At 47.1% G+C, this 23,900-nt stretch overlaps 1 protein-coding gene across 1 annotated transcript in view; it reads right to left on the bottom strand.

Moving 5' to 3' along the window:
* Nucleotides 1–21,584, bottom strand: part of si:ch211-140l13.3 (centromere protein J) — a 147,350-nt gene extending 125,766 nt beyond the window's left edge. Inside the window, exons 1-3 of the mRNA XM_067989562.1 lie at nucleotides 21,492–21,584; nucleotides 20,911–20,980; nucleotides 15,288–15,545 (exon numbers count right to left, since the gene is read on the bottom strand). Coding sequence (XP_067845663.1) covers nucleotides 15,288–15,545; nucleotides 20,911–20,980; nucleotides 21,492–21,584 — 421 coding nt within the window. The remainder of the gene's footprint in view (nucleotides 1–15,287; nucleotides 15,546–20,910; nucleotides 20,981–21,491) is intronic.
* Nucleotides 21,585–23,900: the final 2,316 nt, after the last annotated feature.

Raw genomic sequence — 23,900 nt, 5'->3', positions numbered from 1 at the left:
GACTCTATGACTCTATCAACCAAAAGGGCTTCCACTCCCTCAACATGCAGCTGGTGTGCGACCACACGCAACGCATCTTGGAGGTCGATGCCCGCTACCCTGGAAGCAGTCACGACGCCTTCGTCATGCGGCAGTCCAACATGCCAGCTATCTTTCATCCGACTCGGCAAGACAAAGGCTGGCTACTGGGTGACGAGGGCTATCCCCTCACGACGTGGCTCATGACACCGGTCAGGAATCCACGCACACAGGCCTATAATTAGAGCCATGCTGCCACACGCAACATCGTGGAGTACACCATAGGCCTCCTCAAACAACACTTCCACTGCCTCGACCGGTCTGGAGGAGCCCTGCAGTACTCCCCTGAGTGGATGGCCAGATTCGTGGTGGTCTGCTGCATGCTGCACAACCTCGCCATCATGAGGGACCAGCCTTTGCCACCAATGACTGCAGAAAATCCTGAGCTAGAGGTAGAGGAGGAGGCTGGGGAGGAAGAGGCGGACGAGCAGGAGGAGGAAGCTGAGGAGGAGCAGGAGGAGGAGGTGGAGCCGAAGAGGAGGTGGAGGAAGACGCAAGGTTGCAGCAGGAACCACACGCCTTGTCTGCAAGGGCTGTGCGTGCTCGCCTGATCCGTGCCCGCTATCAATAATTGGAACAACATCCCCCAACTCACCAACAGTCCTACATTCCCCACCTTTCCCCTCCCACAAGACAATCAAATCGCCCTCCATCTGATTACACATTGGTGTCCCTCTCAGCTCATTGCATGAATAAAAACCACCACCAAATACAAAATCAAACTCTCATTTATGGATTAATAAATGAAAATATGCAAACATAACAGAACTATTCACCCTTGTGCATTCCCTTAGTGCCTGTTGTCCGTGTGTCTTTACCCATCCTAGTGCTCCTACGAGGTGCTTCCCCAGTGGCTGGAGCATAGGTGGTGGAAGGCTGCTGGCTTTCAATGGAGGAACGTCCAGATGGCCTTGGAGGATGATCTCGAGCAGCTCTGGGTCTGGAGGGCCCAGCTTCAGGTGCACCATCTCAGCATGGACTGCAGCAGTCTGGCCTGGCTGGCCGACAGGCAACAACAGGGGCACTGGTGGAGTGGCAGGGGCGGGAGCAGGAATGTTGTTGTCCTGAGAGAGGACAGCAGGTCCGACTGCCATGGCGCCACTGCCGCTCTCCCAGGGCGGCACCTCAGCACTCCCGGTGATCGGCTGGAGAACGGATTGCTGGAGTGCTGTGATGCCCTCAAAGCCCCATTCCACAGTGGTCTGCAGAGCCACGACAGCAGCAGTCTGAGCTTCCAATGCAGCAGTCAGACCTTGGATGCAGATCTTTGTGCTGCAATGGATGCTGTGACATCAGTCATCAGACGCTGCATCATGGTTGGTTCCACAGGTGCGCTGATGGAGGTGACCACCCGTTCCATGTTGGAAAGGATGGGCTCCAAGCTCTGCGCAAAGCCCTGCGCCAAGTTGGAGCTGGACTCCTCCATGCCCCTTCTCATTATGAGCAGGCTTTCTGGCAGGCTTTCCAGTGCCCCAAGCATTTGTTGGTGTACGCCCATCAGCCATCTTCTGTAGCCTGGCACATCGAAGTCCTCATCTGACTCCTCTGCAGCAGAACTAATGATCGACCTCGCCCTCCGGCGAGTTGGCTCCTGTTGTATCCGTTCCCTCTGCCCTGGCTCCTGCGCATTTGTGCTCGGTGTCTCACCACGTGCAGATCCCTCCTCTAACCTAACCTCTAAAGGACGCGCAGTGTCAGTCTCTCAGCTGGTGGAAGCAAGTGTCAGATCGAGTGACGGTGTGGCTTCAGTGTCCTCCTCCTTGGGTGCTGCCACGTGTTCTTGGGTATCTGCAATGACAAAGGGAAACAGGTTGATTTGTGGAGCGGGGAGAGGAGCAAGTAGGAGATGCGTGCTGGCAGCATCTGCAGCATGTGAGTCAGAAAAGATTATGGGAGGAGGGAGATGTGGAAAAGGAGAAGGATCATTAGATATGCAGAGACCTCCTTGACTGGGACCTCCAGCGCGGCACATTGTAACGATTGCAGCGACGGCCCGCCCAATGATCCGCAGCACCGTCTCCTCTAGAGGGGTGAGGACGTGTAGACGTGCCCGTCCAGCCACAGGTCCCTCCTGCTGGTGGGCGTTATACGCCACCTTCTCCTGCAAGACAGAGGACAGTGTGTCAGTGAGTGTCCTGCAAGGTGTGTGGGTGATGTGGCTGTCATGGTCGAATAGCTGCCAGTTTGTGTGATTTGAGTGGTGGTTGTGTGGCCTTTAAGTGTGATATTATGTGCGGGTGAGATGCAGCATTGCATATGGATGGCAGTGTTTGTTGGTGGGTGGGTGGGTGATGGGAGGTGTTATGCATGGAGTATTGGTGCAGTTGGTAGGATGTGCCACTTGACACTTGCATTCACTCACCTTGACCACTTGTGTCAAATCATTAAATTTCTTGCGGCACTGCACCCACGTGCGTGGTGCAATGCTCCTCGCATTCACCTCCTGTGCCACAGCCTGCCAATGCCTACGCAGCTGTAGTCTAGACGGTCTCCGGCCACCCTGCAGGTACATGGCTGCCCTCCTTTGGTCCACACCTTCCACTAGGGCCTCCAGAGCATCGTCGGAGAATATTGGTGCCCGCTCTCTTGCTGGTGCAACTACTCGTCATACCATTCTCCCTTCTCCTACTTGGCTGTGTATCTGCCATTGGAAATGTGCCCGCACCTTTAAGTAGTGCAGGCTGCTGATGATGTGCGGTGTCCACCCCCATTTCCAACTTCCTCATTCTCTGTGCAGCCTCTCAGCAGTGAGGGCTGCGCTTGCTGCACAGAGATTTAATGGTAAGTATCAGGCAGCACGAAGTTCACGTGCTGCCTGTGTAGGGTCCGTTGGGCACGGAGTGGTAGTGCATCGCGCTACCGTCGCCCAGAATCGACCCTCATCCAATTTTTCCAACGATGTGTCCAAATAGACTAGTTTAAAAGGGCCCTTTCAAATATTGTACCCATTTCAATATATTTAAATTAACCAACTTTAGAATTACTTTATACTTAATTTTATTCTCTCACACCTATGTCTACACAAAAAAAAGCAAGTAGGTTTTCTTTTTGGTGGATGGAGAAGTAGGGTGGGATAAACAATCAAGTAATGGATTGTATGGGCTTTGGTGAAGATAAAATGGTCCCTAACTTGCTCTCACCTTCCATTTACAGTGACTTCTCTATCTGATACAGATTCAACATGCAAACTGAGGAACAGGAGTGTTTGGAAACAGTCCCAACATGCATCCATTATAAAAACACAAATTATCATAAGCCAGCACAACATATTTCATTTATGATTCCCCCTCCCTAAACTTTCAGCATGTTCGACGATAGCATGGTAATTTATTTTTTATATGTTTGTGATCATGATAACAATGCCAGGCAACAGTTCACTTTCCAAGTAACTAGTTAACAACAGCATTAAGCTCTGCCAGGTGGCACAGATCAGTTCCAAGCCAGAAGCCCACCTGTACTGCCCAAAGTTAGAACAAAACCTTCTACTGCATTGATTGTATTCCTTCCACCTCTTTGTCAGGTAGCCTGTCGCAGTGAGACCGAAAATCTTTTACACATTGTTGTAAAATCTTCATCCAAATCGTCCATTGTACACAACTGTCAGAACATTTTCTTCCTTGCTACCTTTTTTTTTTATTCGTTCACGGGATGTGGGCGTCGCTGGCGAGGCCAGCATTTATTGCCCATCCCTAATTGCCCTCGAGAAGGTGGTGGTGAGCCGCCTTCTTGAACCGCTGCAGTCCGTGTGGTGACGGTTCTCCCACAGTGCTATTAGGAAGGGAGTTCCAGGATTTTGACCCAGCAACAATGAAGGAACGGCGATATATTTCCAAGTCGGGATGGTGTGTGACTTGGAGGGGAACGTGCAGGTGGTGTTGTTCCCATGTGCCTGCTGCTCTTGTCCTGGTAGAGGTCGCGGGTTTGGGAGGTGCTGTCGAAGAAGCCTTGGCGAGATGCTGCAGTGCATCCTGTGGATAGTACACACTGCAGCCACAGTGCGCCGGTGGTGAAGGGAGTGAATGTTTAGTGTGGTGCATGGGGTGCCAATCAAGCGGGCTGCTTTATCTTGGATGGTGTCGAGCTTCTTGAGTGTTGTTGGAGCTGCACTCATCCAAGCAAGTGGAGAGTATTCCATCACACTCCTGACTTGTGCCTTGTAGATGGTGGAAAGGCTTTGGGGAGTCAGGAGGTGAGTCACTCGCCGCAGAATACCCAGCCTCTGACCTGCTCTCGTAGCCACAGTATTTATATGGCTGGTCCAGTTAAGTTTCTGGTCAATGGTGACCCCCAGGATGTTGATGGTGGGGGATTCGGTGATGGTAATGCCGTTGAATGTCAGGGGGAGGTGGTTAGACTCTCTCTTGTTGGAGATGGTCATTGCCTGGCACTTATCTGGTGCGAACGTTACTTGCCACTTATGAGCCCAAGCCTGGATGTTGTCCAGGTCTTGCTGCATGCGGGCTCGGACTGCTTCATTATTTGAGGGGTTGCGAATGGAACTGAACACTGTGCAGTCATCAGCGAACATCCCCATTTCTGACCTTATGATGGAGGGAAGGTCATTGATGAAGCAGCTGAAGATGGTTGGGCCTAGGACACTGCCCTGAGGAACTCCTGCAGCAACGTCCTGGGGCTCAGATGATTGGCCTCCAACAACCACTACCATCTTCCTTTGTGCTAGGTATGACTCCAGCCACTGGAGAATTTTCCCCCTGATTCCCATTGACTTCAGTTTTACTAGGGCTCCTTGGTGCCACACTCGGTAAAATGCTGCCTTGATGTCAAGGGCAGTCACTCTCACCTCACCTCTGGAATTCAGCTCTTTTGTCCATGTTTGGACCAAGGCTGTAATGAGGTCTGGAGCCGAGTGGTCCTGGCGGAACCCAAACTGAGCATCGGTGAGCAGGTTATTGGTGAGTAAGTGCCGCTTGATAGCACTGTCGACGACACCTTCCATCACTTTGCTGATGATTGAGAGTAGACTGATGGGGCGGTAATTGGCCAGATTGGATTTGTCCTGCTTTTTGTGGACAGGACATACCTGGGCAATTTTCCACATTGTCGGGTAGATGCCAGTGTTGTAGCTGTACTGGAACAGCTTGGCTAGAGGCGCAGCTAGTTCTGGAGCACAAGTCTTCAGCACTACAGCTGGGATGTTGTCAGGGCCCATAGCCTTTGCTGTATCCAGTGCACTCAGCCGTTTCTTGATATCACGTGGAGTGAATCGAATTGGCCGAAGACTGGCTTCTGTGATGGTGGGGATACCGGGAGGAGGCCGAGATGGATCATCCACTCGGCACTTCTGGCTGAAGATGGTTGCAAACGCTTCAGCCTTGTCTTTTGCACTCATGTGCTGGACTCCGCCATCATTGAGGGTGGGGATGTTTGCAGAGCCTCCTCCTCCCGTTAGTTGTTTAATTGTCCACCACCATTCACGACTGGATGTGGCAGGACTGCAGAGCTTTGATCTGATCCGTTGGTTGTGGAATCGCTTAGCTCTGTCTATACCATGTTGCTTCCGCTGTTTAGCATGCATGTAGTCCTGAGTTGTAGCTTCACCAGGTTGGCACCTCATTTTTAGGTACGCCTGGTGCTGCTCCTGGCATGCTCTTCTACACTCCTCATTGAACCAGGGTTGATCCCCTGGCTTGTTGGTAATGGTAGAGTGAGGAATATGCCGGGCCATGAGGTTACAGATTGTGCTGGAATACAATTCTGCTGCTGCTGATGGCCCACAGCGCCTCATGGATGCCCAGTTTTGAGCTGCTAGATCTGTTCTGAATCTATCCCATTTAGCACGGTGGTAGTGCCACACAACACGTTGGATGGTGTCCTCAGTGCGAAGATGGGACTTCATCTCCACGAGGACTGTGCGGTGGTCACTCCTACCAATACTGTCATGGACAGATGCATTTGCGACAGGTAGATTGGTGAGGACAAGTAAGTTTTTCCCTCGTGTTGGTTCGCTCACCACCTGCCGCAGGCCCAGTCTAGCAGCTATGTCCTTCAGGACTCAGCCAGTTCGGTCAGTAGTGGTGCTACCGAGCCACTCTTGGTGATGGACATTGAAGTCCCCCACCCAGAGTACATTTTGTGCCCTTGCTACCCTCAGTGCTTCATCAGCTGAGGGAGGACGGTAGGTGGTAATCAGCAGGAGGTTTCCTTGCCCATGTTTGACCTGATGCCATGAGATTTCATGGGGTCCAGAGTCAATGTTGAGGACTCCCAGGGCCACTCCCTCCTGACTGTATATCACTGTACCGCCACCTCTGGTGGGTCTGTCCTGCCGGTGGGACAGGACATACCCAGGGATGGTGATGGAAGAGTCTGGGACATTGGCTGAAAGGTATGATTCTGTGAGTATGGCTATGTCAGGCTGTTGCTTGACTAGTCTGTGGGACAGCTCTCCCAATTTTGGCACAAGTCCCCAGGTGTTAGTAAGGAGGACCTTGCAGGGTCGACTGGGTTTGGTGTTTTGCCGTTGTCGTGTCCGGTGCCTAGTGGTCCATCCGGTTTTATTCTTATTATGACTTTTCGTAGCGAGATTGTACAACTGAGTGGCTTGCTAGGCCATTTCAGAGGGCAATTAAGAATCAACTACATTGCTGTGGGTCTGGAGTCACATGTAGGCCAGACCGGGTAAGGATGGCAGGTTTCCTTCCCTGAATGACATTAGTGAACCAGATGGGTTTTTACGACAACCCGGTAGTTTCATGGCCATCATTACTGATACTAGTATTTTAATTCCAGATTTTTATTTAATTAATTGAATTTAAATTCGCCAGCTGCCATGGCGGGATTTGAACTCATGACTCTGGATTTTAGTCCAGGCCTCTGGATTACTGGTCCAGTAACATAACCACTATGCTACCGTACTCTGTATTCGATGTTAGGGTATATTTTCCAGTCTCAGCACTGAAGCAACCTGTAAATAATACCTTTCATCCCCTCAGGATGTCCCAAATCACTTTGCAGCCAATTAATTACTTTTGAAGTGTGGTCACTATCGTTAGGTAGGCAAGCACGACAGACAAGATCCCACAAACAGCAATGAGATGAATGATGATTAATCTGTTTTTGTTGGTGATGGTTGAGGAATAAATGTTGGCCAAGTCTCCAGGAGAACTCCGCTGTTCTTCTTCGAATAGTGCCATCGGATCTTTTACATCGACCTGAACAGGCAGACCCTTGGTTTAATGCCATATCTGAACAACATCACCTCTGACAATGCACTCTGTACTGCACTGAAGACTCAGCTTAGATAACGTGCTCAAGTCCCATCGTGATGCTTGAACCCATGACCTTCTGACTCAGAATTGAGGGTGTTACCATTGAGCAAAGCTGTTGGCCACAGGGCTGGAGTTGCTACTTAATGTTGGCCCAAAAGGAAATCACAGGCTAGTATGGTTTGGGACAGGAGAACATACAGAACACCTCCCTTTCAAAATGGTGCAATAGAGATGTATCTGCAGAAATTGTGGGAAAAAAGGATTGCCTTGTTTGGGTCTCTACGGCACCTTTCCCCACTGGAAAAATCGGCACTCATAGGAGAAGGTGGCCCAACAAGTTACTGCTCTGCCCAAGACCCAGAGGACAAGGGGCCATATGAGGAAAAGAATTAATAGCCTCAAGAAGTCTGTTCAGGTAAGAATAGGCAGTTTTTTTCTCAGACCATTTAGAGTTTCAAAGTAGACATGCCACAAAGAGTTTCCTCTCAACCTGTTATGCCATGACTGAGGGTACATACTAAGTTCCCAGAAAATATTACAGCTCTTTCAAAGCTTCATATGTATGTCCATACTTCAGCAGGGCACACTTTATTACTGTCCCATAAAACTGGAACTATTGTTGTATTTGCATTTCCTTTTAGAAAGGTGAACCCAAAAACAGGCTTACAGCAAGACCTAGTTGCATGACGCATGTTCATTTACTCACACAAAAGCTGGGATACAGGATGGACACTTTGGTCTCATTCACAAGGAGTGGTTGAGGAGAATAGCATGGATGCATTTAAGGGGAAGCTAGATAAACACATGAGGGCGAAGGAATAGAAGGATATGTTGATAGGGTTAGGTGAAGTAGGATGGGAGGAGGCTCGTGTACAGCATATACACCGGCATGGGCCAGTTGGGCTAAATGGCCTGTTTCTGGGCTGTACATTCTATTTAAAGTGCATTTCAAACTTTCAACATCTCAACACTGCTCCTCCGCGGCGGACACAGAGGAATTCATCAGGAGAATGAGGCTCCGGGAATTCTACCACAAACCCCAAGATTTCAGCAGCGAACCCAATGAGACAATCGACGATCCGGAACAGCAGACAGAGGGATCCGCGGTACAGCAACCGAAGAGGAAAGAGTCAAACTGGACTCCTCCGGAGGGTCGCTGCCCTCAGCTGGACATGTATGCTCAAGCTGTCAGGAAATGCGTCAATGCCAGATTCATCAGCCGCACTCAGAAGACAGTCCAGAATGTCACCCGAGCACAACGCAACGCCATCAACGCTCTCAAGACCAACCGCAACATCGTCATCAAACCAGCGGACAAAGGAGGAGCCATAGTCATACAGAACAGAACAGACTATTGCAAAGAAGCATACCGACAACTGGACAACCAGGAACACTACAGACGGTTACCCGCAGATCCGACCAAAGAACACACCCACCAGCTCAACAAACTGATCAAGACCTTCGATCCAGACCTTCAAAGCATCCTACGCATTCTCATCCCACGTAATCCCCGCGTGGGAGACTTCTACTGCCTCCCAAAGATACACAAAGCCAACACACCCGGACGTCCCATCGTATCAGGCAACGGAACCCTGTGTGAGAACCTCTCTGGATACATCGAGGGCATCCTGAAACCCATCGTACAGGGAACCCCCAGCTTCTGTCGTGACACTACAGACTTCCTACAAAAACTCAGTACCCACGGACCAGTTGAACCAGGAACACTTCTCACCACGATGGACGTCTCGGCACTATACACCAGTATCCCCCACGATGACGGCATCGCTGCGACAGCATCAATACTCAACACCAACAACAGCCAATCTCCGGAAGCCATCCTACAACTCATCCGCTTCATCCTGGATCACAATGTCTTCACCTTCGATAACCAGTTCTTTACCCAAACACACGGAACAGCCATGGGGACCAAATTCGCACCCCAATACGCCAACATTTTCATGCACAAGTTCGAGCAGGACTTCTTCACTGCACAAGACCTCCAACCAACACTATACACCAGATACATCGACGACATTTTCTTTCTATGGACCCACGGCAAGGAATCACTAAAGAGACTACACGATAACATCAACAAGTTCCATCCCACCATCAAGCTCACCATGGACTACTCCTCAGAATCAGTTTCTTTCTTGGACACACGAATCTCCATCAAAGACGGGCACCTCAGCACCTCACTCTACCGCAAGCCCACGGACAACCTCACGATGCTCCACTTTTCCAGCTTCCACCCTAACCACGTCAAAGAGGCCATCCCCTATGGACAGGCCCTGCGAATACACAGGGTCTGCTCAGACGAGGAGGAACGCGATGGACACCTACAGACGCTGAAAGACGCCCTAGTAAGAACGGGATATGACGCTCGACTCATCGATCGACAGTTCCGACGGGCCACAGCAAAAAATCGCATAGACCTCCTCAGGAGACTAACACGGGACGCAACCAACAGAGTACCCTTTGTCGTCCAGTACTTCCCCGGAGCGGAGAAACTACGCCATGTTCTCCGCAGCCTTCAACATGTCATCAATGAGGACAAACACCTCGCTATGGCCATCCCCACACCTCCACTACTCGCCTTTAAACAGCCACCCAACCTCAAACAGACCATCGTTCGCAGCAAACTACCTAGCTTTCAAGAGAACAGCGTCCACGACGCCACACAACCCTGCCACGGTAACCTCTGCAAGACATGCCAGATCATCGACACAGATACCACCATCACACGAGAGGACACCACCCACCAGGTGCATGGTTCATACTCCTGTGACTCGGCCAACGTTGTCTACCTCATACGTTGCAGGAAAGGATGCCCCAGAGCATGGTACATTGGCGAGACCATGCAGACGCTGCGACAACGGATGAACGGACACCGCGCAACAATCGCCAAACAGGAGGGTTCCCTCCCAGTCGGGGAACACTTCAGCAGTCATGGACATTCATCCACCGACCTTCGGGTAAGCGTACTCCAAGGCGGCCTTCGAGACACACGACAACGCAAAATCGTCGAGCAGAAATTGATAGCCAAGTTCCGCACCCATGAGGACGGCCTCAACCGGGATCTTGGGTTCATGTCACGCTACACGTTACCCCACCAGCGAACAAATGTTATCTGTTTTTAATATAATGGGTCATTTGCTGGCTCTCTCTGCCTTCCGGATGTTTCTGCCTCTCTCTGTGTTTTTTTTTCTCTGTTTTTTTTCCCTGTTTGTTTTTTTGTTGAATGTGTATTCGGGGGTTCTGCAGGTAACACCTCTCTGTCTGAACACGGTGATTGCCTTGGCAACGGGCAGTTGCAGGGGCAGTCTGTAAACACCATGTATTGTTCAATATGTATAAATGCGTAGGCTTCAAGGAGCTCTTGAAACATTTGCCTGAGGAAGGAGAAAATCTCCGAAAGCTTGTGAATTTAAAATAAAATTGCTGGACTATAACTTGGTGTTGTAAAATTGTTTACAATTGTCAACCCCAGTCCATCACCGGCATCTCCACATCACCTCTATCACCAGAACAAGGTGGCACATAACAGATAGGCTAAAATCCAAAAAGGAACAGGGCCCTGTAATTTTAAAGCTTTAAGTTCCTTCAACAGGCCAAATTGGACTGCCAGAGGCTGGAGAACATTGAGAGTGGGCTATAGTGAAGCTGGGGGCCTCCTTTTCCAGTTATTTTCTTCCCCTTCCTCACTCACATGCATGCAATTCAGCACACCACCATTTCACACACTCTAGTTATGTAATCTGTTTGAAAGGGTATCTTGTAGCCAGCATTCTAACATAGAATCCTCTTCAGTTTCTAAACCCCCAAGAATCAGCTTGATCTGCTTCAGGTAGCCAAATGAATAAAACAATGACAAAAAATTTGGATCTGCATTTGATGTTCTCTAAGGTTCAGGGCCTCTGATCTCCCCCATAAGCAGACACTACATTCTATCAGGAGTTTACTTTTGCAGCTCAATATCTAGTTGTTGTTTTTGTATCTTCACACTCTTCCCTTGGAGAATAGTGTGAAGTAGTGGAAGGACTTACAGTCTGATTAGCAGTCAGGCAGGCTGAACACTCCTTCCATGGCCATAACAATCTTTAAACCAGTCAATCGAGTGGTTCGTCCTTATACGGCAGGAGGGTTTTATGGGCTCCCACAATCCACAGGATAACGGGGAGGGGGGCACTCACACCCACTGGATGAGAATATACCGCTGGATATCAACACAGATTTCAGAGCTACAGTTCTGGTCTCCACTCGCCGGGATTGTCTGGAGTGGGGTTTGAACCCTGTTTTCTGACTCAGAGATGGGAATACTACCGCTAAGCCAGAGGCTTGCTTCCTCAATATCCAGTGATACCATAGCATGACCTGGGGGTCATAACAAAGATGTTTCTTGTTATGTGAACTGGATACTGTAATTTTGCATATGTCCTCACGTGTGTTTCTCCTATCTTCCAGAAGACGGACTGATGAACCCAACTAATGAGACTTGGCCAATTGTAAATCAACAAGTTTTGCTTTGTTTTACATACATAACATAAACTAAATACAATAAAATTTACGTGAATTTCAATCTATTTTATAACATAAAAAATACCATACTATCCCTGTTAGGTGGCTAAATTCACTTACTGACTACCAAATCTCATGAAACCTGTCAATGATAACCTTCTGTCTCCCAGACTAGTTTTCTGCAGACTGAGCTGTGTTCTAACTAAACAGGAAGCCAAGGACTTGACTCTGACCCTCCCCCCCCAACTCTCCATGTCCATGGATTAAACAGTTGAGCAGCCAATTAAACCAACTACCATCCCCCCAGGTATGGGCTCTTGGCACGACCTCGCCCTTGCTGGACTCACACGAATGAAGCCATTCCAACATATTATATGTGAATGTTTACTGAAATATCTCAATTAACCCCCACTATCTGAAGCTGATGTAGTATTTGGGAAACACCCTTTCTCCAGCCAGTCTGTCCAGATCTACTTCAGGGTGTGTTGTGTGGATTTAATCCTTTGTGAACAGGATTTATTTTAAAAGCACCATCTTAACATAAAGCAATCCAAAATCCCTCCTGCAGCAAATAGTCAAAGAATCTCAAAGTGTGACAACAACATTGAGGAGCACAGGGTATTCACAACAAATAAGTAGACAGAGAGGAGATGAGGTAGCCCTATATGTCAGGGACACTTAAGAGGTAAAAGACATTGATCTTGTAGGAAGTAGTAAGCTGCAAAATGAACTTTTCTGGTTAGACATCTCAAATGAGAAAATTCGAAGGTACCTATAGCAGTATGCTGTAGGCTACCAGGTCAACATAAAAAGAACAATTTGCTCTATGAAGAGATAGGGTATGTGAAAATATTGAAGTTATTTCAATGGGAGATTTCAATCAACTTAATATAAACTGGGAAAACTAAAACAATTTAGAGTCAGGGTTGGTAAGTGTAATGCACGACTGCTTTATGTTAATGGTGCCATCAGAGGCAATGCTCATCTTGATCTGGTATTCGTTAATGATCCAGAAAATGTACATGAAATGGAAGTCATAGCACCCCTGGGGGACAGCAATCACAGAATGATCAAATTTAACATGATCTGAAGTCAACAATATCTAAGATTAGGAATCAGGTATAACTTTTAAAAAGGTAATTTCAAAGAAATAGGGGGCAACTAAAGCAAATGGACTGGGAGGGGCTGTTCAACAACACTTCAATAGAAGACATGTGGAACACCTTTAAGGTATAATGTTGAACGTGCAGGACAAATACCGACTAAACATGAACAGGCTCACACAAAACAAATGTGATCCTAAATGGATTAACAAACAAATTAGAAGTGTGATAAAAAGGAGTTAAGAGAAAAGACTGGAGAAACTTGGGCTTTTCAGCCTTGAAAGGTGGTGTCTTAGAAATTATCTTATAAAAATATATAAGATTGCTAAGGGAATGGAAAAAGTAAACCCAGAAGATTACCTTAAATTAAATTGTAGGAGTAGAACAAGGGGACAAAAGTTCAACTTAGTAAAAGGTAATTTTAAAACTGATATCAGGAAATTCTTCTTTATACAAAGAGTGATCAACATGTGGAAAAACCTGGAAGCATTTAAGCAACAATTGGATGCTACAATGGGAGGACTTTGGGATCTTTCTAGATGGATGAATTAATATGGGGTGGCCTCATCTATAATTATCATGTGATCTTATGACCCAACATCCTCTCACATTACTCAACCAACAGAGGTACATCCACCCTGGGGGATTTAGATATGGTGCATCAGGCGAGCCACAAAGTATAAGTGAGCAGAAATATATGTGGTGGTGGAGAAGCAGGAATCTGCTAGCCAGAAGGCCAGCTCATGTTCTTCATAAGCTGCTGAGATCTTGGATTCGGCCCTGATGGGACCTGCATTCAAAAGGGTGCTATCTGAGCACCAACATTTTTTACTGTCATTAGAAAGTGTGACAACATCCTGCAATATGTGACAGCGACAGTGGAGAGTCCACGACCTACACCTGTGCAGTTGTGCATGAAACGCAGCCCACCATGGAGTGCATGGCAATTTCTGGGGTATCTGCATTTCTGGGGTGTCAGTGAGATGATGTCTCGTGAATGCTCACACTTACGCTACGGAGGCTATGGGCTTCAATTTTCAAGAGGCTAACTTATTTAATCTGGACAAGCTGGATAGACAGAGACATTTTCCAAAGCTTCTTTGTCCTCAATGTTCTTCACAGGTCTGTTCCCACACAGATCACTGGAAATGCTGTGGCAGTACCCAGCAGCAGGGGCATAGCTGGAGCAGGTATCGATGCACAAGATTAGTTACTACAAAACACACATGGTCACCAAGGGGAAGCACTGGGCCAAACATCATTAGCCGCATCTACTAATAACTTTTATGGAATTAAATTTGGTTTCATTTTATTTCAACTGCACCCGAAGACTTTTCTTCTGATGGGATGGAGTACGGCATTGGCATCAATGGTAATTGATTTAGTGCACAGGACAATGTTGATGAAAGTGGATTGGATCACTGCATTGTGCACATGTAGACAGGAGTATCAATGTATTGGGCAGATGGGACACATAGCTGAAGGCCTCATCAATGAGAGTCTGCCATATGACTCTTGCTGTCTGCAATAGTGTTTCAGCAGCAATATCTTCTGACTCATTTTCAAGGTTTTGCTCTCTCCTTGGCTGTGGGTGGGCATCCTGCTCCTCTTCTGCTCCATTATTAGACCTCTTTAAATGACAAAGTTGTACAGCATAGTGCAGGCTATGATAATCTTGGAGGCCCTGGCATGGCTCTATTTTAAGACATCCCCATTCTTTCCAGGCTTCTGGAACACTGCTTCATGATGCCTACAGTGTGTTCAGTAATACTCCTGGCAGCTGTGTGGGCCTTGTTGTATCTGCTCAACTGTTGTTACCTTTTATAAGGTTGAACTCCTCTTTTTTCTCCTCCAAATAACACAGAAAGAGCGGAACACCCATAGGAATTCCCATATTCCAATTTTTAATTGGAGCAATCAAAAATATTGCTATTAAAATTCCTGCAAAAAATGCAAAAAAACAACCAGATCTCATAAATCCACTGTTATAGTTCACCTTTGGAGAAATTCCCCTTTAAAACAATCACTTACTATCTGCCCTGAACCAGCCTGACCTTCATTGCCCATTTCATGTGGGCAAATTGAGCACCTGGCACAATCCCCATGACAAAATGTGGGTCTTTGCCCTAGTGCTCACTATACTCCCATTATCATGCGTTTAAACATTGAAATGAAGCTCTTGTACATAATGAATTATCTTGCATAATCCAGCGATGTGAATCTCTGCCTGAGGCCTCGCTCCCGCTCAACTGCTCTGCATCAGCATGACTAGCCTTGCAGAATGGAAAGTTTGTTTTGTTATTTCTCAGCTAAGAATACTTTCCATTTACTTCAATTCTGAAGTGCAACCTCCGTGACTAACCTGTGTCTCGAGATGGATGTGGGTGTTCTGCAGTTTGTATAGGATTGCTGGTAATTGATGATGCAATTGAACTCTGCTGTGATGTGGATTGCACTATTTGGACCAGTGGAATGCAAAATGATCCTTGGTCTTGGACGTTTGAAGAGCTTTCATTAGCAGATGGACCAGAGAATTGAAAAGTAGTTGCATTGATCCCTGGAGGCAGGCCTGCTGTGATACCAGTCAATGGAGATGAGAATCCTACTGGTAATGTAAAACCTACAGCAAATACAAAATAACATTAAAGAAAGAAAGAAAAAAGAAATTGCATTTATATAACGTCCTTCATGACCTCAGGACATCCCAAAGTGCTTAACAGCCAATGAAATACTTTTGAAGTATTGTAATGTAGGAAAATATGACAGCCAAGATGGGCTTTTTTCACTGAAGGTTAGGAGGGGATCTAACAGAATTTTCAAGAGTCACAGGCGGCGGACCTGAGCAGCGGAACACTGAGAGTGGGGATAGAAGCAGCAGCAGACCTGCAACGAGAGACAATTACTGTGCGACGTCACTGGTGAGGCAGGAGAGTCCGAAAGGTGAGGACAATATAAAAGGAGAGACCGAGAGCGGGAGGAGAGTCTGAGAGGTGAACGCAGCGTAACTCTAAGGCAAGTCAAGGCAGCAGAGCTCATACCCGTGATATGCTCCTCCTGCACTATGTGGTAAGTCATGGGCACTACCAGTGTCCCTGGTGACCATGTGTGCAGGAAGTGTGTCCAGCTGCAGCTACTGGCAAACCGCATTTCGGAGCTGGAGCTGCGGGTGGATTCACTGTGGAGCATCCACGATACTGAGACTATCGTGGATAGCACGTTCAGTGAGGTGGTCACACCGCAGGTAAAGATTACGCAGGCAGAAAGGAAATGGGTGACCGCCAGGCAGAGTAAAAGGACCAGGCAGGTAGAGCAGGAGTCCCCTGGGGCCATCTCCCTCTCAAACAGATATTCTGCTTTGGAGATGGCTTATCAGGGGAAAGCAGCAAGAGCCAAGTTCGTGGCACCATGGGTGGCTCTGCTGCACAGGAGGGGAGGAAGAAGAGTGGCAGGGCTATAGTGATAGGGGATTCAATTGTAAGGGGAACAGATAGGCGTTTCTGCGGCCGCAATTGTGACTCCAGGATGGTATGTTGCCTCCCTGGTGCTAGGGTTAAGGATGTCACGGAACGGCTGCAGGGCATTCTGGAGGGGGAGGGTGAACAGCCAGTAGTCATGGTCCATATCGGTACCAACGACATAGGTAAAAAAAGGGATGAGGTCCTGCAAGGTGAATTCAAGCAGTTAGGAGATAAATTAAAAAGCAGGACCTCAAAGGTGGTGATCTCAGGATTACTACCAGTGCCACATGCTAGTGAGTATAGGAACAGGAGAATAGACAGGATGAGTGCGTGGCTGCAGGGATGGTGTAGGAGGGAGGGATTTAGATTCTTGGGACATTGGGACCGGTTCTGGGGAAGGTGGGACCTGTACAAGCGACACAGGTTACACCCGAGCAGGACCGGGGCCAATGTCCTCGCGGGGGTGTTTGCTAGTGCTGTTGGGGAAGGTTTAAACTAGAGTGACAGGGGGATGGGAACCTTAGCGGGGAGTCAGAAGGGAGTAAAGTTGAGAGCAGCAAGAGAGAGGAAGACCCAGGGGAAATTTTCAATACAAATAGTACAAACAGTTGTTCAAGAACAAGTGAAAGGGAAAAGCGGAGAGCAGCAGAAAGAAAGTGTACTTTAGACACGATAGATAAAGTGAAAACTAGAAGGCGTAAGGCGATTATCCTAGCATCAAAGCTGAAGGTCAGGCTGGGGTGTGTGGCCCAACTAAGAGTTCTATATACAAATGCACAGAGTATACGGAATAAATTAAATGAACTACAGGTTCAAATTCAAATTGGAGGGTATGACATGATAGCTATTACTGAGACATGGCTGCAGGATGGTCAGGATTGGGAACTAAATATACCGGGTTATAAGGTCTACATGAGAGATAGGGAAAATGGAAGAGGGGGAGGAGTAGCCTTAGTGATTAGAGATGAAATCAATTCAATGATAAAGGAGGATATAACGAGAGGTAAGCAGCCAACATAGACCTTATGGGTTGGATTGAGAAATAAGAAAGGATCTAAAACTATAGTGGGAGTTGTGTATAGGAGCCCTGGCAGCAGCTCTGAAGTGCTCGATTGTATAAATGCAGAGATGAGACAAGCGTGTAAGAAAGGCATAGTGGTCTTAATAGGGGACTTTAACCTTCACGTAGATTGGGGAAAGCAGACTAGTAACTGTCAGAAAGGTAGCGAATTTCTTGAGTGTGTCCAGGATAGTTTTCTACAGCAATATGTCCTAGAGGCAACAAGGGGGCAAGCCATACTAGATTTAGTAATGAGTAATGAACCAGATTTAGTTAACAGCTTAACTGTACGTGAACATCTATCCAATAGCGATCATAACATGATTGAGTTCAATGTAGTGTTTGAAAGGGAAAAAAGTGAGTCAGCTGCTAAGATTCTAGACTTGGGTAAGGCCGACTTCAATGGGATGAGACGGAGACTGTCCACAGTAAACTGGGCAAATCTGTTAATGGGTAAAACGACTGATGATCAGTGGGAAATGTTTAAGGAAACATTTAACGAGATACAGAACCAGTTTATACCCCTGAGGGGCAAGAACTCTACTTGCCAAAAAAAACAGCCATGGACAACGATAGAGGTAAGGGACAGTATAAGATGTAAGGAAAGGGCATACAAAAAGGCAAAAAATGGCACAGATCCTGGCGAATGGGAAAGATACAAAGATCAACAAAGGGTCACAAAACAGATAGTAAGAGCTACAAAAAGAGAGTATGAAAAGAAACTTGCAAGGGATATCAAAATCAATACAAAGAACTTTTATAGTTATATTAGGAAAAAGAGGGTGGTCAGGAGCAGTGTTGGCCCCTTAAAAACTGAAAGTGGGGATATTGTCATTGACAATGGGGAAATGGCGGACATGTTGAATAATTACTTTGCGTCAGTATTTACAATAGAAAAAGAGGATAGCATGCCGGAAATCCCAAGAAAACTAATATTGAATCGGGGACAGGGACTCGATAAAATTAACATAAGTAAAGCAACAGTAATGAAGAAAATAATAGCACTAAAGAGTGACAAATCCCCAGGACCAGATGGTTTCCATCCCAGGGTTTTAAAGGAAGTAGGTGAGCACATTGCAGATGCCCTAACTTTAATCTTTCAAAGTTCTCTAGATTCAGGAACTGTCCCTCTAGATTGGAAAATTGCACATGTCACTCCGCTTTTTAAGAAAGGAGAGAGAGGGAAACCGGGGAATTATAGACCAGTTAGCCTAACATCTGTTGTGGGGAAATTGCTGGAGTCTATAATTAAGGATAGGGTGACTGAACACCTCGAGAATTTTCAGTTAATCAGGGAGAGCCAGGATGGATTTGTGAAAGGTAGGTCGTGCCTGAAAAATCTGATTGAATTTTTTGAAGAGGTGACTAAAGTAGTGGACAGGGGAATGTCAATGGATGTTATTTATATGGACTGCCAGAAGGCATTTGATAAGGTCCCACATAAGAGACTGTTAGCTAAGATAGAAGCCCATGGAATCGAGGGAAAAGTACGGACTTGGTTAGGAAGTTGGCTGAGCGAAAGGCGATAGAGAATAGGGATAATGGGTAAGTATTCACATTGGCAGGATATGACTAGTGGAGTCCCGCAGGGATCTGTCTTGGGGCCTCAATTATTCACAATATTTATTAACGACTTAGATGAAGGCATAGAAAGTCTCATATCTAAGTTTGCCGATGACACAAAGATTGGTGGCATTGTAAGCAGTGTAGATGAAAACATAAAATTACAAAGCGATATTGATAGATTAGGTGAATGGGCAAAACTGTGGCAAATGGAATTCAATGTAGGCAAATGTGAGGTCATCCACTTTGGATCAAAAAAGGATAGAACAGGGTACTTTCTAAATGGTAAAAAGTTAAAAATAGTGGATGTCCAAAGGGACTTCGGGGTTCAGGTACATAGATCATTGAAGTGTCATGAACAGGTGCAGAAAATAATCAAGAAGGCAAATGGAATGCTGGCCTTTATATCTGGAGGACTGGAGTACAAGGGGGCAGAAGTTATGCTGCAGCTATACAAAATCCTGGTTAGACCACACCTGGAGTACTGTGAGCAGTTCTGGGCACCGCACCTTCGGAAGGACATATTGGCCTTGGAGGGAGTGCAGCGTAGGTTTACTAGAATGATACCCGGACTTCAAGGATTAAGTTACGAGGAGAGATTACACAAATTTTGACTCTATAGGCGGGAGGTTTAGAGGGGATTTGAGAAAGAACTTTTTCACCCAGAGGGTGGTTGGAGTCTGGAACTCACTGCCTGAAAGGGTTGTGGAGGCAGGAACCCTCACAACATTCAAGAAGCATTTGGATGAGCACTTGAAATGCCATAGCATACAAGGCTACGGACCAAATGCTGGAATATGGGATTAGAGTAGACAGGGCTTGATGGCCGGCGCGGACACGATGGGCCGAAGGGCCTCTATCCGTGCCGTATGACTCTATGACTCTAAATTGGGGTTGTATTCTCTAAAGTTTAGAAGGTTAAGGGGTGATCTGATCGAAGTTTATAAGATATTAAGGGGAACGGATAGGGTGGTTGGGGATTCTAGGAGTAGGGGGCACAGTCTAAAAATTAGAGCTCGACCTTTCAGGAGTGAGATTAGAAAACATTTCTACACACAAAGGATGGTAGAAGTTTGGAACTCTCTTCCGCAAATGGCAATTGATACTAGCTCAATTGCTAAATTTAAATGTGAGATAGATAGCTTTTTGGCAACCAAAGGTATTAAGGGATATGGGCCAAAGGCAGGTATATGGAGCTGGATCAGCAATGATCTTAACAAATGGCGGAGCAGGCACGAGGGGCTGAATGGCCTACTCCTGTTCCTATGTTCCTATGAGAGGGTAAATAGTGAAAGATTGTTTTCACTAGTTGGCAAGGAGACATGGGGGGGTTTTAAACCCCAAAGAATGGGTGGGTTGCTGTTGGCTGGGAGGCAAAAATAATAGATATTGGAAACGGGACCGCATCCCAGCTTCAACATGCCCACTTACGGGTTTAACCCAGGATGTGCGCGCGCAACTGATACCCGGAAGTTCCGTCCCCACTTAATCCCAGTGGCCGGCTTGTTAAAGGGGCAATGTAGGTCATTTACACAGTTGAGCTGATAACATTTTTGCGGATTCTGCAACAGAAACGGATTTAACTTCTTCTGCACGGGTTTTCCATGGCTTCTGAAACCTGCCATTGAAATGAAGGCGAGATGCAGCCGAAGCTCATTTGGCCCTTTAACCTGTGATTGCCACGCATCAATAAAAAGTCAGTTACTGCAGCGGGTCACTCAGTTCTCTCAGGCAAACGTTTTGGCTGGGAGTTCTTTGTGTTTAGACTGAGAGTTCTTTGTTGAGACAGAATTCTTGTGTTCAGGCAAATTTACCAACATTTTGGAGCCTCTCAATCTGATAAGATCAGGATGGGGAGCACAATGGATCTATTCCACAGTACATCTGAGGAGAAGGAACATCACCATCTGTGGCAGGCACGTCATCCGGTTCTGGGATCTGCAGGTGCACAAGACAGAGGTGCACAACAAGGACCTGGAGAACAGCAGAGAGGGGACCAAGAGAGGGGACGAAGTCGCAGGAGGCACTACCCATGTGAGAAGGTATATAGGAAGAGGCTGAACTTCCTGGACCTCTCTGAAGAGCAGTGCCTACGCAGGCTCAGGTTGAGTCACAGGTGGTGGCAGATATCTGCAGCCTCCTTGAGGAAGAGCTGCTCCCCACTGGACCTGATGGCCACGCATTGCCCGTGGCAGTAAAAGTAACCACTGCCCTCAATTTCTTCATCTCTGCCTCCTTCCATGGTGCCACCGGTGACATCTGCAGGGTGTCTCAATTGCCTACACATAAGTGTATAAGGCAGGTGACAGATGGGTTGTTTGGCAGGGCATCCGATTACGTTAATTTCCCTCTCGCCGAGATCAGCCAGAATGAGCAGGCAGTGGGTTTCGACTCTCTGGTTTGCTTCCCACGGGTGCAGGGCACAATTGATTGCATACACGTGTCAATCATAGGACCACCACATAAGCCAGGAATATTCAGTAACCGAAAGGGCTATCATTCCATCAATGCATAGCTGGTGTGCGACCACAACAAGAGATTTCTGCAGATGTGCGCCAGGTTCCTTGGCAGCTATCATGATGCCTTCATTTTGTGTCAGTCAAACATTCCAGACCTCTTCCAGACAGGAGGCAGGCTTAGGGACTGGCTCCTTTGACACAAGGGATACCCTCTGCAAACGTGGATCATGACAACTGTGAGGATCCCCAGCAACGAGGCACAAGAACAATACAACCAGAGCCACGTGACCATCAGGTGTGGCATTGGGCAAGCCATAGGCATGTTAAAGATGTGCTTCAAATGCCTTGACAGTTCTAAGGAAGTCCTTCAGTACTCACCAGCAAGGGTCTCCAGGATAATCCTGGTGTGCTGTGTCCTGCACAACATAGCGCTGCAGAGAGGTTTAAAGGTGGTCGCGGAAGAAGGTGCTTGTCAAGCATCCTCTGTCGGCGACAACATTGAGGAAAAGGAAGAGGATGAGGAAAAGGGTGAGGATGAGGAGGAGGAATATGACAATGGTGCACCCATCACTAGACCAGCCATGCACATTGATACCCAAGATGCCAGGGATGCCCTCATCTCTCACCGGTTCTCATATTGACAGTCCACAAATAAAGATATTTGAGATACTCATGCCACCTGGCACCACGACCACCAAACCCCACCTACCCCCCACCTCCCCCCACCTCCCTTTGTTCAAAACAGTCCTTCAACAACGCATTGAGTGCACAGCCGCCCAATGGGTCATGTATTGGCATTCATCATGAATCAAATGAAAGATCCACTTGAAAGTCTGGAAGCAATAATGGCCATGACTTGGAAGTGTTGATAATGAATACATTTAATGTGCCAACATAAAAAGAAATAGAAATCACAACATAACATTTGTTCTAACACCCTTGTGCATCCCCTTGGTTATAGTCCAGCAATTTTATTTTAAATTCACAAGCTTTCGGAGGCTTCCTCCTTCGTCAGGTGAACGATGTGAAAATGAAATCCTCGAAATGAAATCGCATTTATAATTCACAGAACAATGCTTGGTGAGTACAGACAGTTTTTTCAACTGCCCGTTGCCAAGGCAATCAGTGTGCAGACAGACAGGTGTTACCTGCCAGGTCTCACAGAATATACAAATCACCAAAAAAAAACAACAAACAAAAAAAAAACAGAGATAGAGAGGTAGAAACATAGAAAAGACAGCAACTGACCCGTTATATTAAAAACAGATAACATTTGTTCGCTGGTGGGGTAACGTGTAGCGTGACATGAACCCAAGATCCCGGTTGAGGCCGTCCTCATGGGTGCGGAACTTGGCTATCTTCGAGACACACGACAACGCAAAATCGTCGAGCAGAAATTGATAGCCAAGTTCCGCACCCATGAGGACGGCCTCAACCGGGATCTTGGGTTCATGTCACGCTACACGTTACCCCACCAGCGAACAAATGTTATCTGTTTTTAATATAACGGGTCAGTTGCTGTCTTTTCTATGTTTCTACCTCTCTATCTCTGTTTTTTTTTTGTTTGTTTGTTGTTTTTTTTTGGTGATTTGTATATTCTGTGAGACCTGGCAGGTAACACCTGTCTGTCTGCACACTGATTGCCTTGGCAACGGGCAGTTGAAAAAACTGTCTGTACTCACCAAGCATTGTTCTGTGAATTATAAATGCGATTTCATTTCGAGGATTTCATTTTCACATCGTTCACCTGACGAAGGAGGAAGCCTCCGAAAGCTTGTGAATTTAAAATAAAATTGCTGGACTATAACTTGGTGTTGTAAAATTGTTTACAATTGTCAACCCCAGTCCATCACCGGCATCTCCACATCATCCCCTTGGTGAACTACAAGAGCTTAAACTTAAGCTTTCTACTGCTTCTACATGGTGCATCCCCTGTGGCTTCAGCAGAGATAGAGGCAGGCTGCTCAGATCCCTACCCTGACTGATGAGGTGCTCTCAGCCTACGACCTTTGGGTTTTGGAGCTGGACTCCTCCAGCCTCTCAACTATTGTGGAAAGTGTGAGTGGCACATCTTCCAGTGCCTCGCAAAGGTGCCCCTGTACCTCAATCTTTCTCCTTCTCAACAATTGCCCCCAGGGTTCAGCATCTGTGTCCAGCTGAGCAGAGCTTGGAGAAGAGTGTGCCCTTCGAAGCGGACTCTCCACAGCTGCCCCTGCCACCAGTGTCTGCATGTGCTCACTTGTGACTTGTGAATCACCAGGTGACAACCCAACTATCTGTATAAGAAGACCCACCGAAGTGCGCGTATCTGCGCTGGTGCATGGCAGTATGTCCTGTGACGGTGCACCCTCAGAAGAAATGAGGTCCTCTGAGGAATAGATGTCATGCATCTCCGCACAATCTTCTTGTTCACGTGAAGGGCCTGGAAGACAAAA

The sequence above is a fragment of the Heptranchias perlo genome, chromosome 8 (assembly GCF_035084215.1).
Source record: "Heptranchias perlo isolate sHepPer1 chromosome 8, sHepPer1.hap1, whole genome shotgun sequence".
In the NCBI taxonomy this organism is placed as follows: Eukaryota; Metazoa; Chordata; class Chondrichthyes; order Hexanchiformes; family Hexanchidae; genus Heptranchias; species Heptranchias perlo.
This window is presented reverse-complemented; position numbering and strand designations above follow the sequence as displayed.